General features: G+C 43.0%; 1 protein-coding gene across 1 annotated transcript; it reads left to right on the top strand.

Moving 5' to 3' along the window:
* The first annotated feature begins 12,375 nt into the window (after nt 1-12,375).
* Nucleotides 12,376-13,624, top strand: LOC134447044 (BEN domain-containing protein 6-like). Its single transcript, XM_063196328.1, has 3 exons — nt 12,376-12,678; nt 13,163-13,346; nt 13,446-13,624. The coding sequence occupies exons 1-3, from the start codon at nt 12,376-12,378 to the stop codon at nt 13,538-13,540; spliced, it is 582 nt and encodes a 193-aa protein (XP_063052398.1). The 3' UTR covers nt 13,541-13,624.
* The last annotated feature ends 222 nt before the right edge of the window (nt 13,625-13,846 follow it).

Here is a 13,846-nt window from a genome sequence, read left to right as displayed (position 1 = left end):
CATTCATAACTAAAGAATTTCCGATTGCTACATGATTTATTTTTTACCATATTATGTAAAAATCCTGTACACATTCCCAATGCAGCCTAATGTAATTTGTCCGATATTCATTCCAGAATGGCAGCCACGGCTGAAAATCATGGGGCAGAGTGTTGCTATGGGACATGTACTAGCTGTCGCTCCTTGTTAGATCCACCTTCTTTGATATCAGGGACCACATTATTTTTGGAGGCCCAGTGCAAAGGGGCAGCAAAGGAGGATGAAGGAGGAGCAGTTCCTCCAGTTCTTACAGCATTTTGTAGCGAATGTGAAGCCCTCCGTAGGCAGACCTCGTCTTTTGCTGTTAGACAATCATGAATCGCACTTGTCCATAGCCGGCCTGGATTTCGCCAAGGACCATGGTATCGTAATGCTTTCCTTCCCACAACATTGTTCCCACCGTTTACAGCCCCTTGACTTATCTGTGTATGGGCCTTTGAAAAAGCATGTGAACACAGCCTGCACTGTCTGTATGGTTAATAATCCAGGCAAGCCCATGTACATCTACGACATTCCAGGCATCGTTAAAGCAGCCTTGCCATTGGCTGCAACATCGTCAAACACTCAGGCAGGATTATGTAAGGCAGGGATTTATCCATTTAACAGGGATGTTTTTACAGATGAACACTTCAACCCCTCATCAGTGACAGATCGTGCAATGCCTGATGCTTCTGTCTCTATTTCTGCTGTCACCACGCCTACCTGACACCTGCCTGCCTGGGTCTGGGTCTTCTGCGTAGCATGTCATTTTTTCGACGCCTCTTTGATCCGACGCGTCAATATTCAGAAAATTTCCCATTGATCCTACAGCCCATTAACTCGAAATAATTAAATTAAACCCTTTGCTCCGATAGCTCAATGTTCCGACCAATGGCTGTTTGGGGTCGGTCATCATAATTCCCCAGGTCGTATGTCCTGCTCCTGTTTTCCTCGTTGCCAAAGACTTCAGCTGCATGGGCTGCGATGAGCACATATGGCGCTTGGTCAAGCTGTGCCCAAAACCACCCCTAAACCTAACCTTAATGCAATGTTTCCAAGTTTTACAATTGTGCCCTACCCAAAACCATTCCTAAGCCTAACCTGTCAGTATTGCAATGTTTCTGAGTTTTAAATTTGTGCCTTGACCAAAACTTTCCCTAAACCTAACCTGTCACAGACAGCTGCATGACCACAGCGCATATCAGAGATGACGGTAATCTAAACTAAAGCAGCATTTGGTCGGAACATTAGACTGTTGGGAAAAAGGTCTGTAAGACTAAGTGCTGTAGGATCAATGGGAAATTTTCGGAATATTGACGCATCGGACCAAAGAGACGTCGGAAAAACGAGCAGTCCCCATCTGCTGTCACCACGCCATCAATCCTGCCTGGTCCTGCTGTCACCACGCCTGCCGCAGGGCAGACGAGTAGGCCCTACCCTACCGGTTGGTTAGGGCAGGGTCACACGCCGCAGATCTTAGCGCTCGTGAACCGGAAAGTTGATTCACAATGCGAACCGAGAAATACAGTACAGTACTTGATTTTTCTCCGCAAACAGTGACGACAATGTGGACGTCAGCAGGTCACATGCGAAAAAGTTCAGAGCCCGGAATGACCGCGGGTGGTTTGCAGCAATTGTAGGTAAGTAAGTGCTGAACAGAACATGTGAGGGCACCGGCACCGTTTTGCCTGAAAACAGTAACAGAGGGTCTGGACCAGCATAATTTCAGGTGTGAGTGGTGAACCAAACTCTTTTCAAATTCAAAATGATTGGAGCTTATTGTATCTAATGTACAGTACGTGCTGTATCCAAACTTCAACCAGCTTGTGTATGTCGGACTGGCCTGATCTCAATGATCTCTGCAACTGGGCTGGTGTCCAGTGTTGCCAAACTAGCGACTTTGCTAGATTTAGCGACTTTTTGACGTCCCTGGTGACAAAAAAAACTCATCTAGTGTCTTTTTGGTGCATCTGGCGACTTTTTAAAACGCTCATTTTCAATGCAAATTCATTGTTTATCAACATAAAAGCATTTCCCATGGTCATGCAGGGCTGCAGATTAGCTCTGATCTCCAAAAAGTATCTAGCACCGCCCATTTTTACTGTGATCGAAAGGCAAGTGGGCACGTTTTCTGTAGATCAGCGCGCCATGCGTGGCGCTGTGATGTCATACGTGACACCATGGCGACTTCTAGCGACTTTTCAGCAAGCCAATAGCGACTTTTGCTGAATTTCTTTTGGCAACACTGCTGGTGTTGACTTGCAGTGGTGTGGAGCAGACATCACAGATACTACTCCTGAGGAAATAATCAAGGACGAAAACATTGCGGTAGTGGCAACAGTGCTGCAAGATGGTCTGTGTTAGTAGGCTCGGACACAACCAAGCAGAAAAATGCTTGATCAAAACGAGATCTGCTTGGTCTTAAAGAGGTGGGATTGCATGCTTGGCAAACAAGTTGGACAGTTTTTTCTAACGTGATTTCTCAAGACAAAAAAAACACTGTTTCCTACTTGGAGCAGCGAGTGAACTGCCTCACAAGTATGGACTACACCCGCAATTCACGTCAGATAGATGAATGCCAATCAGGGTAGATTACAGACGGCATGGAGGAGGTCCCTTGCCAGAGCAGTAGCTCTTACCTTACTGCCCCGTTGTTTTGCAAAAAGGTTGTTCCTGCGATGGTTTAGCGCAGGGGTCCCCAAACATTTTTCTCTGGGGTGCACATTATCGTTACTGGCTGTGATCAGGGGCCGGGATCAATCATGTGGGCTGTATACTAGGCCACTGCCTGTTATAGCCATACTTTCAAGCACAACATAGTTCATCATTACAAGTGATTTGCAAAAGAAGCTATCAAAATTGCATATTTGTTTATTTTATTTCGATTATATTACTATTTATATGTATTATCAAGTACATGAATGTAAACCAAACCAGCAACAGGGTTCTCTAAAAAATATAGAAGTGCAGGTCTTCAGAAATGGAGTTAGGGGGTTTTGCATCTGAACTCTTCATATATTATCATTATTTTTCTGTGAGGATTGCTTCTTTGGGCCAGTTCAAATGGTGAGGTGCAGAGAGGTGGAGGGCCGGTCAAATGGGCATGGGGGGCCGCATCCGGCCCCCGGGCCTTAGTTTGGGGACCCCTGATTTAGCGCCATGTGACATGACTGTGGTGCAGAGGTCACTCCCATATGCTGCGTCGCGGACAGAAATTCTAACCAGGATGCTTCACGCGGACACAGTTGGCATGCTCGCTGCCTAGCAGGAAAAATGCTGTCAAGAACGACCCTGGTCTCTTTCACCTCAAAACAGTTGCGTGTCTTTACTGTCCATTAAAGGGACACTGTGCAGGAAATGGTCAAAAAAGGTACTGCAACTATGCTGCTTATTGAAATTGGGCTGCCTATTGCCAAATTTGATCTTTACATTTAAGTTTACTAAATATTAAACAAATATTTTCTAGTATGGCCCAAGTACAGTCATTTTTGGAGCTAAAAATGGCTATTTCTGGAAATTCAAAATGGCGGACCATGGAGAAGATCCCCCTTTTCATGTATGAAAAGTGCAATTTTTCCAGTCATAATGAATACTTACAATTTGATGCTGGTGGTAAGTATACATGAAAAAGGTAACATTAGTGAATGGGCAGCATGAATTCTGAAAATAAACAACTAAAAATCTCAGTGTCCCTTTAATCAATTCATGTATTTGTATGCTTTATCTGTGTTTTTCTACATGTGATTTCTAATTCAGATTCTTATGAATATGTTGATAACACAGTTGACAATTTTCCCGCTATGAGATCATGAAAAAGAAAGGATTAAAAGTCTTCCCATATCCTGCCAAAGAGGTTATGACATCACGTGATGTTATTCGTATGGCCTAAGACCAAACCATTACTGATTTATGGAGGGGGTTTCAGATCGTGACACGGTTAACATAGTTTTTGTGGACACACAAAATGGCAAATATTCATGTATAATGGAGAGCACAATGGTCTTTCTGACAGTTTTGTCATATGGTGATGAATACTGTGAATCAACATTTGCTGTCGTCTTGGGCAAAACAAGTTTCTTTACATGCTAATATGAAGACAGAATCTGACATTTGGAAAACAAGACGGCATGAAAACGCCCAAAACCAGTATTAAATATTAATTCTTGCTGAGGGAAATAATGCCATGTCTTCACTTTCTGTATTATATGAAAGATAAATGTGTGCTAATGTCCAAAACATCATTGGATGCAGTTAATAGTTAGTGGAATTGGCAAATAAAATCCATGGACTTAAAATCGCAGCCGAATTGTAGAATAACCCATATACTGAACAGTTGCCATTTTTACAAAGGCCTTTACATCTCCTGTCATGACAGGATTGTGGACATTATATCTGCCAGTTTACCGTCTTTATTTTCTCCAGTAGTCTATACATAAAAACTGTTGTTAGAGAAAGTATGTTTGCAAACAATGGCCCAACAGAAATGTCTTCATTCTCTGATTTGAATGCCACCAGGCTAGATATTACAATTGTCGATGAGGATAATAGTCAAGTTTATATCCTGGAAGTTGGATGCTGTTTTGACTCTTGTCTAGAGGAGGCTTTCTTAACGAAACTGGGAAAATATCACCCTCTGGCTCTGGAAGAGAAAATAACTGGCCTTGGCTATAAATGCCAATATATAGCCAGAGAATCGTATAAGAGAGAGAGATAAATCAGGCGGGTTATTTTCCGGTATCCACTTTACGCCGGTTGAACGTGCCTTTAGGAGACCTTCGATTAGGAGATCTTCAGAGTCTTGAGGTTGAGAATAAATGGAGTCCCCTTAGCGCTGTAGATGGCGGTAGCGCACGTCTTGTGAACACGAAAAGAGAAGAAGCAAAGAGGGTGGAGTAATAAAGAGGCTTCAAAACCCACCCACCCAATGCAAAAGAAGTGTTCTCAAGTTGGGTCTCCTAAGGGGGCGTTGTCCCTTCTTTCTTCTTTTTTTGAGGTGTTTGCACAAGAAGTGCGCTACCACCACCTACAGCGCTAAGGGGACTCCATTTATTCTCAACCTCAGGACTCCGAAGGTCTCCTAACCAAAGGTCTCCTAAAGGGGCGTTCACCCGACAGAAAGTGGATACCAGAAAAGATCTAGAATGACGTATCTCTGTCTGTAAGATCTCTGTCTGTACATGCACACAGGTACGGCACGTTTCCTTAACGTCTCTGTGAGCAGTGCGAGTCCGAGAGGTTTGCGGGCTGCCTTGCACACTGCACAGTCAACGTCCACGTCAACGTCCAGCAGCCATTCGTTTTCAATGGAGCCCGCACATTGAACACGGACGTCCTCGCAGGAAAATAGACTAGAGTTCTATTTTCAATGAGTAACTCGGACATGTGCGGTCGGGACGGACATGCGCCGAGCTTACACCGCGCTCCTGTGTGCAAGGCATGATTTGTTTTCATGTATTCTAACAGTTTCGGACTGGTAACGGACACGTACTGTGGATGTCCGCGCCGTTGGCGTGAATGCAGCGTGAGAAGAAGAAGGAGGGACAATGTCTCCTTAGGAGACCGAATTTTGAGCACACTCCTGTGCATTGGATGGCCGGGTTTTAACATATCTTTTTCTCTTAGATGATATTTGATGTAGCACTTATCTTTGGAAGGCTGGGACATGTACACAGACTGGTCACTAGGGGGCTAAGGATGGTTGGCTTCACGAAAGCAAAGGCACAGCAAATAGCCAAGTATTGCTCAATATCCTTCATTATTGGTAGTCATATTTGGAGAAGGAGGTGTTGTTTGTACCCTTAAAACTGCTATTTTGAGACCCACATTGGATTGAGACTTAGCATCATTGTATCTGTAAGGGGTCTTACACACTAGGGCGATAAAGCATCGCGGAACGGCCGCGACTTTTACTGGAGTCGGTGAAAATACATTGAAACATATCTGTCCTTACACACCAATCGGCGGAAGTCGGGCGTCAGCGGCGCGGGAGCCGGCTCCGCGCTGCATTTGGAAAATAGAACTCGAGCGTATTTTTCACGCCGGCGACCGGCGGTATCTCATTCAAATGAATGGCAAAGTAGCACGCTAGCTCTGGCTGTGGGGAGGGTTTTGAACACCACATTACATTACATAAGTATTTAGCAGAAGCCTTTGTTCAAAGCGACTTACAGGGAGCAATTTAAACAAGAACAGGGTAAGACACAGTGTACAGTTGCAACACGGGTAACATTGTCCTTCAAAGAGTAAAGAGGACAATGCATTAAAAAGTAGCAAAAAAGTAAACAAAAGACCTCAAGGTGCAGTGTACAGTTGCAACACTGACATCATTGTCAAACACAAGGTAATAGAAGCAACATTAAATAATAGGAATGTAACAAGGCAAATCGGATAATAAGCAAGACATCTAGGCGCAGTGTACAGTTGCAACACTGGCAACAATGTCCAACACAGTGATAAAGAAAAACTAAGTAAAGGATTTTAAAAGGATGTTAGAAGCAAATTAGGTACATATAGATGTTAGGTACATTAGAGATGTCAATAGCAGTGGCTTAAGGAAAGACCTCAGAGACTAAGACTAAGGAAAGACACTAAAAACTAAAGGCTACAATGTGAGTAGAATTAGTGAAATTAGAGTGTTAGGCAGGAAAGCTTTCTCGGAAGAGGTGAGTCTTCACTAGCTTCTTGAAGGTTGAGAGGGATGACCCTGCTCTTGTAGCAACTGGTAGGTCATTCCACCATTGAGAAACAATGACAGAAAACCGTTTGGACTGGGGTTGCCTTGTGTTAGTAGAGGGCAAGGCTAAACGGTTGGTATTGGAGGAACGCAACGCCCTGGTAGGAACATATGGCTTGAGCATATCCTTTAGGTAAGCCGGAGCAGTACCTGCTTTAATTTTGTAGGCAAGGGTCAGAGCTTTGTGTTGTATTCGGGCAGACACTGCAGGTTGACAAGAAGTGTTGTGACATGCGCCCTTTTTGGGTTGGTTGAACACCAGACGTGCCGCCGTGTTCTGGACCATTAGTAAGGGTCTTATTGCACAGGCTGGAAGACCAATCAAGAGGGAGTTGCAGTAGTCGAGGCGAGAGATGACCAAGGCCTGTACCAGAAGCTGAGTGGCATATTGGGTCAGGTACGGCCTGATCTGTTTTATATTGTACAGACAGAAGCGGCATGACCGGGCAACCGAGGCTATGTGGTCTGAGAATGATAGATGGTCATCAATCATGACACCCAGGTTTCTTGCACACTTGTTTGGGGCGACAGTGGCTGAGCCCATATTGAGTTTGAGATCATGGCAACATGAGTCCTTGGCTGGGATCACCAGGAGTTCAGTTTTAGCGAGGTTCAGCTGAAGGTGATGTTCCTTCATCCATGTGGATATGTCAGAGAGGCAGGCTGAGATGCGTGCAGAGACAGAGGAGTCCTCTGGATCGAATGACAGATATAGCTGTGTCATCAGCATAGCAATGGTAGGAGAAGCCTTGAGCACGGATGACATGGCCCAGAAAGGTAGTGTACATGGCAAATATGAGGGGCCGCAGCACCGACCCTTGGGGCACCCCTGTGGAGAGGTGATGAGTTGAGGACAATTGCCCTTGCCATGACACGCTAAAAGAACGCCCGGAGAGGTAGGATTTAAACCAGGAATGGACTGTGCCTGTGATGCCCATGTTTGAGAGTATAGTAAGAAGTATGTCATGGTTGACCGTATCGAAGGCAGCAGATAGGTCCAGTAGGATGTGCGGACGATTTTCCTTCAGCTTTGGCAGCCCTTAAATAATCTGTTACTGACAGTAAGGCAGTTTTAGTGGAGTGGCCACTTTTGAAGCCAGACTGTTTTGGGTCAAGTAGGTCATTTTGAGTTAGGAAGTCATTGACCTGTTTTGCAACCGCTTTTGATAGAAATGGGAGTAGTAAACCGGCCGATAGTTTTCAACCTGAGCAGGGTTGAGCGTGGGCTTTTTGAGTAGAGGTGTTACAGGACTGGCCGCGCACGCCGACTCTGTCAGTGTGAAAGGCAGAGTAGAACACACCAGCCGAAACTAAGCAGAAAAACCGTGTTCATCTCGCGTCCGCTCCGTTCAGCTTTGGTATGTCTGACGCCTAACATTTATGTCCATATGTACATATTATGAATTGCAGACATAAATAAAGTAGTTAAAATGTGTGTGTGTGCTAGTATGATTTATGGATGTCCACACTTGGAAAAGCTGAGCTTACTGTTTTCTTTCTCTCTCCACTGAAAAAGAAGAAGTTACTGTAGTGAGACTGTCACTATGTTGTCACCAGAGCAATCCTGAGCATCCGACCAGACCCTGTGGACAGCTGTACTCTATACTGTAAAGGAGGCATCCTGCAAAGGCTCCTACTTGCCCAGGGCCCTTGCTTTCAGACAGAGAGGCCCACTGTAGCCCCACACGACTGGCCTCAAGATTCCACACCAACCCGTCCACATAAGAACGTTTTAGAAATACATTTAGGGAGGGGGAAAAGCCAAGAACACCCATTAATGGGCGTATATAGAATGATGGTCAAAATGAGTGGCAGCAACAAAAGAGATTAAAAAAAAGAAACATGAATGTGTGGAATGTTTAATGTTTAATTATGTCTAATGTTTAATTAATTTAATTATGCAAGTTCGGTTTTGAATGTTTTCTACGGTTAGTGCAGGGAATAATTCAGCAGTCATGTGCAATCATGTGAGGAAAAGGCATTGTCTATAAATCAATGGTGAGAGATAAAACAGAGTTCTGTCAGAACCACTCTAGTCACACATTTTGTATTTGGCGGAATGGCTCTGTTGGGAGGAAGTTCCCAAGCTTCTCCATGAGCATGAAAGCAAAGACAGGGAACAGCAGCATCCTCAGGTGGGGTGCCTTCCATTTAGCTGGAAAGGCAATATACCCCCTAGAACAGAGCAAGCAACAATGACAACAATATGACATTGATTGGCAATGACAATTTGGTGGAGCAGGGAAGGTGGTGGGAGCAAAGCAAGCAGCAAAAAATACCAATGGCAGCAAAACAAATCTGGTAGTTTAAATGAGGCGCCCCAAATGCCAGCATATTGCGAGCAACAGCTAATTAACCAAGGCACAGATAATTCGTGGACATTCTGCCAGAAGTAACGCAATTTGCTCGATGTATGGTTGGACTAGCCCATCTGCATTGCCTGCTGCAGTTTGCTGCAGCATAGTCAGTACTCAGTGCCCAGGGGGAAAAATACTATAGTTTACTACAGCACTTACTACAGTATACTATAGAATACTGTAGTGAACTATAGTATACTACAATATAGTGTGGAAAATACTATAGTAGTTGTCTAGACATTGTAGAAGTAACGCACAGTGTTCCGTACAGCGCCACCTCGCAGAATGGCGTTTCCACAATCAAAATAATGCCATTCGGTGTGATGGCAACCATCACACGTATTGAATGGCTCATGTGAAAGAGGAGGTTGTCGTCTTCAAAATAAGACCACATCGACTTAAGTCTGCTCGGATGTGAACAGGCAACCTATGGCTGAAGTGACCATAAACCGCTTGACTAGATTTGAAATGGTTTTATTGTATTGGCTACATACATATACAATTATTGTTTACAACAATAAAAACTATTGAAGACAGTACACTTTAGTACAACTTTACTATCCTTAGACATTTTCTAGTACAGGCATCTTGATAAGGTATAACTGACTCATCTAGTACATAGCAAAAACATTTGCACAAAATGTCATTGGGTTTACACAGTAGTATTTCTTTGGTCTTTTTGAACTTTACAATGTTTCTGGCAGTATTCACCTGAGCAAAATCATCATATATTGTTATCTGCCTAGGGTCCTTTTTTAATCTAAAAAATAGTAGATACACCCTTCTTCACAGTGGCATGCTGATAAGCAACCACAATTAGACTTACAAAGGAGTATGGCTTTAATGCTGCCATGCTCTCCAGTTTTTAGAGCCACACAGGAATTATTGCGTTTAAAATTGGCTGCATAGGTTTCTGTTGTGCTTAAAGTGTGGTTGATGACAAATCTTTTGACATCATCAGAGGCATTGTTGAATAATTCAGTATGGTGCATTAGTGTTTTGGTGTTCAAAAATATTTTACAAATTTGTTCAGGTACTGCCTGTGTGCCATTGAACATTTCAAGAAGAGTGCCAATTGTGTCTTCATAAAGAAATGCAGAATTGGCCCACAGCGGACCCCACATGTCAACTGCATTGCTAAGATGGGTTAAGCAGTGAACATTGAAAGACGCATGACATTTCCCATAAAGCTCTGGTACCTCAACAACGAAACGTGTAAGACAGGAGGAAGCAAGCAAAAGATCCGCTTTTTCTACATGGCCCTGGAGGAGTGTGTAAATGGAGAAAACGAACAAAAGCCAGTGATTAAAATATTGCTGGGGTAAAACTGTTTTTAAAAGAATGGGGGAATAAAATAACAGAAATGCCCTCCATTCAGATGCCTTCCAATAGTGTCTCTCAGACAAAGACCTTGGGCATCTTTTGACTTCATTTGGTGGATGTATGTTGAGGAGAGAATGACCAATCTGTTGAATAACTTTTGGCTGTAAATAAAATGGTGAAGCTGAGTTTTTAGAATCACACCAAATACTGACAAATTGTTTTGTTACACCAAGGCAAACACTGTGCATGTACTCTGGGACAAAATATTTGATTATGTCGAAATTAGGAAGGAGCAGCAGTTGACTAGGTCCCTTAACACCATCGATGTCTGTGTCTGAGTGTAGAATCTATGCACATTTTTCTCCAACAAGAAATTCTCAAACTTTTTCTAAGAAGTTGCAGACATGCCCAGTATGATTTAACCCCTTAAGACACGGCTTTATACATTTGTTGTTACCAGTATGGTAATGACCAAGTTGTGGTGCATTACTAAAAAGCCTGTGTTGTGTCAGTATTGTAGTGCTATGGTAGTTAAATTTCAATGACTATTACAGCGTGCCACTGGAGGTACGGCGCGCATTAAGGGGCTACGAAGCAGTAGTTGAGGTATAGGCCTATGTGAGTTGTGTTGCCATTTATTGTTTCAGCAGTCATCAGAAAAGCATGTTGTATTATGATTTGCAGGATTCTCCGTTAAATCAGTCTATGAAGGTTAGGTTAGGTTTCTTTATTAGTCTCCACAAAGGAGAAATTTGCTTTGGAGACAGGGAGAAGAAGAAGAAAAGAATAGACACAGGTCTGCAAGTCTTAATGGAACTCAACAAACAAGGTATTTGTATAACCATTGTGAAACCAACCAAGGGAAATGTTACATCTGATGAACTGTCATTGAGAGTTGATGACTATTATCAATAAGTAGCCCAGCAGTTTGAAATCTTGGCGTCATATTCGACTGCGCTTACTTTCCAGCCCCACATCAAAGCTGTCAGTAGCATTTTATCAGCTAGCACAACAAGGAGCCCTCAGCTTGTCCAAAATGCTGCATCAAGAGTATTGATCAGAGCAAAAAAGAACAGCCATATAACACCCATTCTAGCCTCTCAACACTCGCTGCCTATACAAGCAAGGGCTGATTTTAGGATTCTCCTCCTTACTCACAGAGCATTAAATAATCTTGGTTCAGCCTATTTCAGTGAGCTCCTTATGTCCTATACTGTATACCAGCACACCCACTGCGCTCTGCAAATGCTAGTATTTTACGTATCCCATCAGTTTTAAAGAAATCAGCAGGTCATAGCCTCATAGGGCATTTGCTTTTCGGTTCTCCTTAATGAAACCCTTAACTGTGTACATTTTCTGTTTGGTTTGTCATAGGACAGTCTCAGCTGAGCTCAGCGGATGAAATGGGGAATGAAGTAAGATCACTAATGCAATTTCATTTTTGCAAACTATTTTGTAAACTATTAATTCCTGCATGGTTACTTACTAACTAATCCCCTTTCCCTCAACCATCTTGTCAGTGATTGGCTGAGGCCTAGTTTTGTTTGGTGTTTAAAGCCCCTGTGTTGTCTCCAACCAGACTTTTTTTGTGGTGTTTTCAGGCGGCTGATCAAGGAACTCATAACTCTACTCTTCTGCTTACTGTTTTTTTTTTACTCTGTAGTTAGATACAGGTTACTGTATTCAATCAGTTGTTAACTTTGTGCGTACTCAAACTGTTTTTTTTTATTATTTGCCCAGGTGTAGCCTATGTAATTTTTTTGTTGTCGCTACAATTTTTTTTTCAGTGCCATCGAGTAGAGTGCAAGCAGCTGAGAGAGGAGAACCGCAGGCTGCAACAGGAGAATTGTTCACTGAAACAAAAAATGGCAACACTGAAATGTAATGCTATTATTATTCAATACGTTTTTTATGACAAAATATTCTTTTTGTTTTTTTGTCTACATGTTAACTTATTTCTATTATGTTTTTTTTTGCTCAGTGCTTCCAGACATTTTGGAGAAGCTGCAGGGATTTCTAGAACCAACACTATCACCAGCAGCAGCACCAAGACCAGGAGCATCAGGACCAGCACCAACACAATCAACACCATCAAGACCAGCACCAACACAATCAACTCTATCAAGACCACCAGCACCAACACAATCAACTCTATCAAGACCACCAGCACCAACACAATCAACACCATCAAGACCAGCACCAACACAATCAGAAGCAGCAGCATCTCCAGCACCAGCAACAGACTCTGTAGGAATCTGTTTGATTTTGTTTGTATAGTTTCAGTTCTTTAGTTTCAGCTGCACTGTTTTCTAATGCTTCTTTTCCACTGTCAGTTTTTCTGGTAGGCCTACTGCTCGACACAGCGCAACTCAGCCACCACTTTTTGCTTTTCAATTTGGCACGACAGCTCAGTCGAAGAGCAAAAAAGTGGCAGCCAAGTTGAGCTGTAGGCCTTCCAGAAAACCGACAGTGGAAAAGAGGCATAAATGCATCAGCTGAACACTAGGTTAATCTAAACGCAAATGTGCATGTGTTAAATGTAGACTTTAACAGATTGTTTACCTACATGGGTTTGCATGTGCTGGCATGTTGTTCTTAGATGCTGCTATCTTTAAAGAATATGTACAGTACAGTATTGAGGAAGGAGAGAGTGTGTAGTATTGTGCTTGTGTCTGTGTAAGACCTGCATGTAGAAGTAGATTCGTGACAGTGTTATCTGCTTGCATGAAAGATCATCCCAAAAGGACTTGTGGAGCGCTGCTCCATACAAAACCCCCAGAAGTTCATCAATGACTTACTTCATGGCCTCTACACCCGAGAATTCATGTGTGCCCACTCAGTGACTGGCCAGACCTCCAGCAGCGGCACAGAAAAGAAACCTGGCCTCCCCCAAAAAGACCTCGTTGAAATAACAAGTAGGTGTAGAATTGATACTTGGGAGGTTTGAGAAAAGCTGTTTATTCTGATAAACTCATATTTATATCTTTGGTATATGTGTTTGTGTGCTCCTACAGATGCGGCAAAGACAAAATTTCAACACATCACAGACTCCAACGTCAAAGCGTTCATCCGTCAGAAACTAAACAATGCTGCCAAACTCAACAAATAGATCAACAATACACTACCATTTGGGGAAATCCATTCATTTTCACTTTCCCTTGCGTTAAACAGTTGAGTTTAGATCACTATTGACCACTATACCCTGTCTAACCTGAATAGTGCCTGAATGTTAACTCACTCATTGAATAGTGAGTTAACATTCAGGCACTATTCAGGTTAGAAAAAGGTGAAAAATGAATGGATTTCCCCAAATGGTAGCATACACCTCTATCTATTTGCACCACAAACACACACACACACACACACACACACACACACACACACACACACACACACACACACACACACACACACA

The sequence above is a fragment of the Engraulis encrasicolus genome, chromosome 4 (genome assembly GCF_034702125.1).
Source record: "Engraulis encrasicolus isolate BLACKSEA-1 chromosome 4, IST_EnEncr_1.0, whole genome shotgun sequence".
NCBI classification, from domain to species: Eukaryota; Metazoa; Chordata; class Actinopteri; order Clupeiformes; family Engraulidae; genus Engraulis; species Engraulis encrasicolus.
The sequence above is the reverse complement of the archived record's forward strand: the minus strand, read 5'-3'. Positions and strand labels throughout refer to the sequence as shown.

Excerpts from the sequence above, each read along its gene's own strand:
- LOC134447044 (XM_063196328.1), top strand. The coding sequence starts at position 12,376 with ATGTTAACTTATTTCTATTATGTTTTTTTTTGCTCAGTGCTTCCAGAC. Across the intron at positions 12,679-13,162 it reads CAGCACCAGCAACAGACTCT|ATCATCCCAAAAGGACTTGT; the intron begins GTAGGAATCTGT and ends CTTGCATGAAAG. Across the intron at positions 13,347-13,445 it reads AGACCTCGTTGAAATAACAA|ATGCGGCAAAGACAAAATTT; the intron begins GTAGGTGTAGAA and ends GTGCTCCTACAG.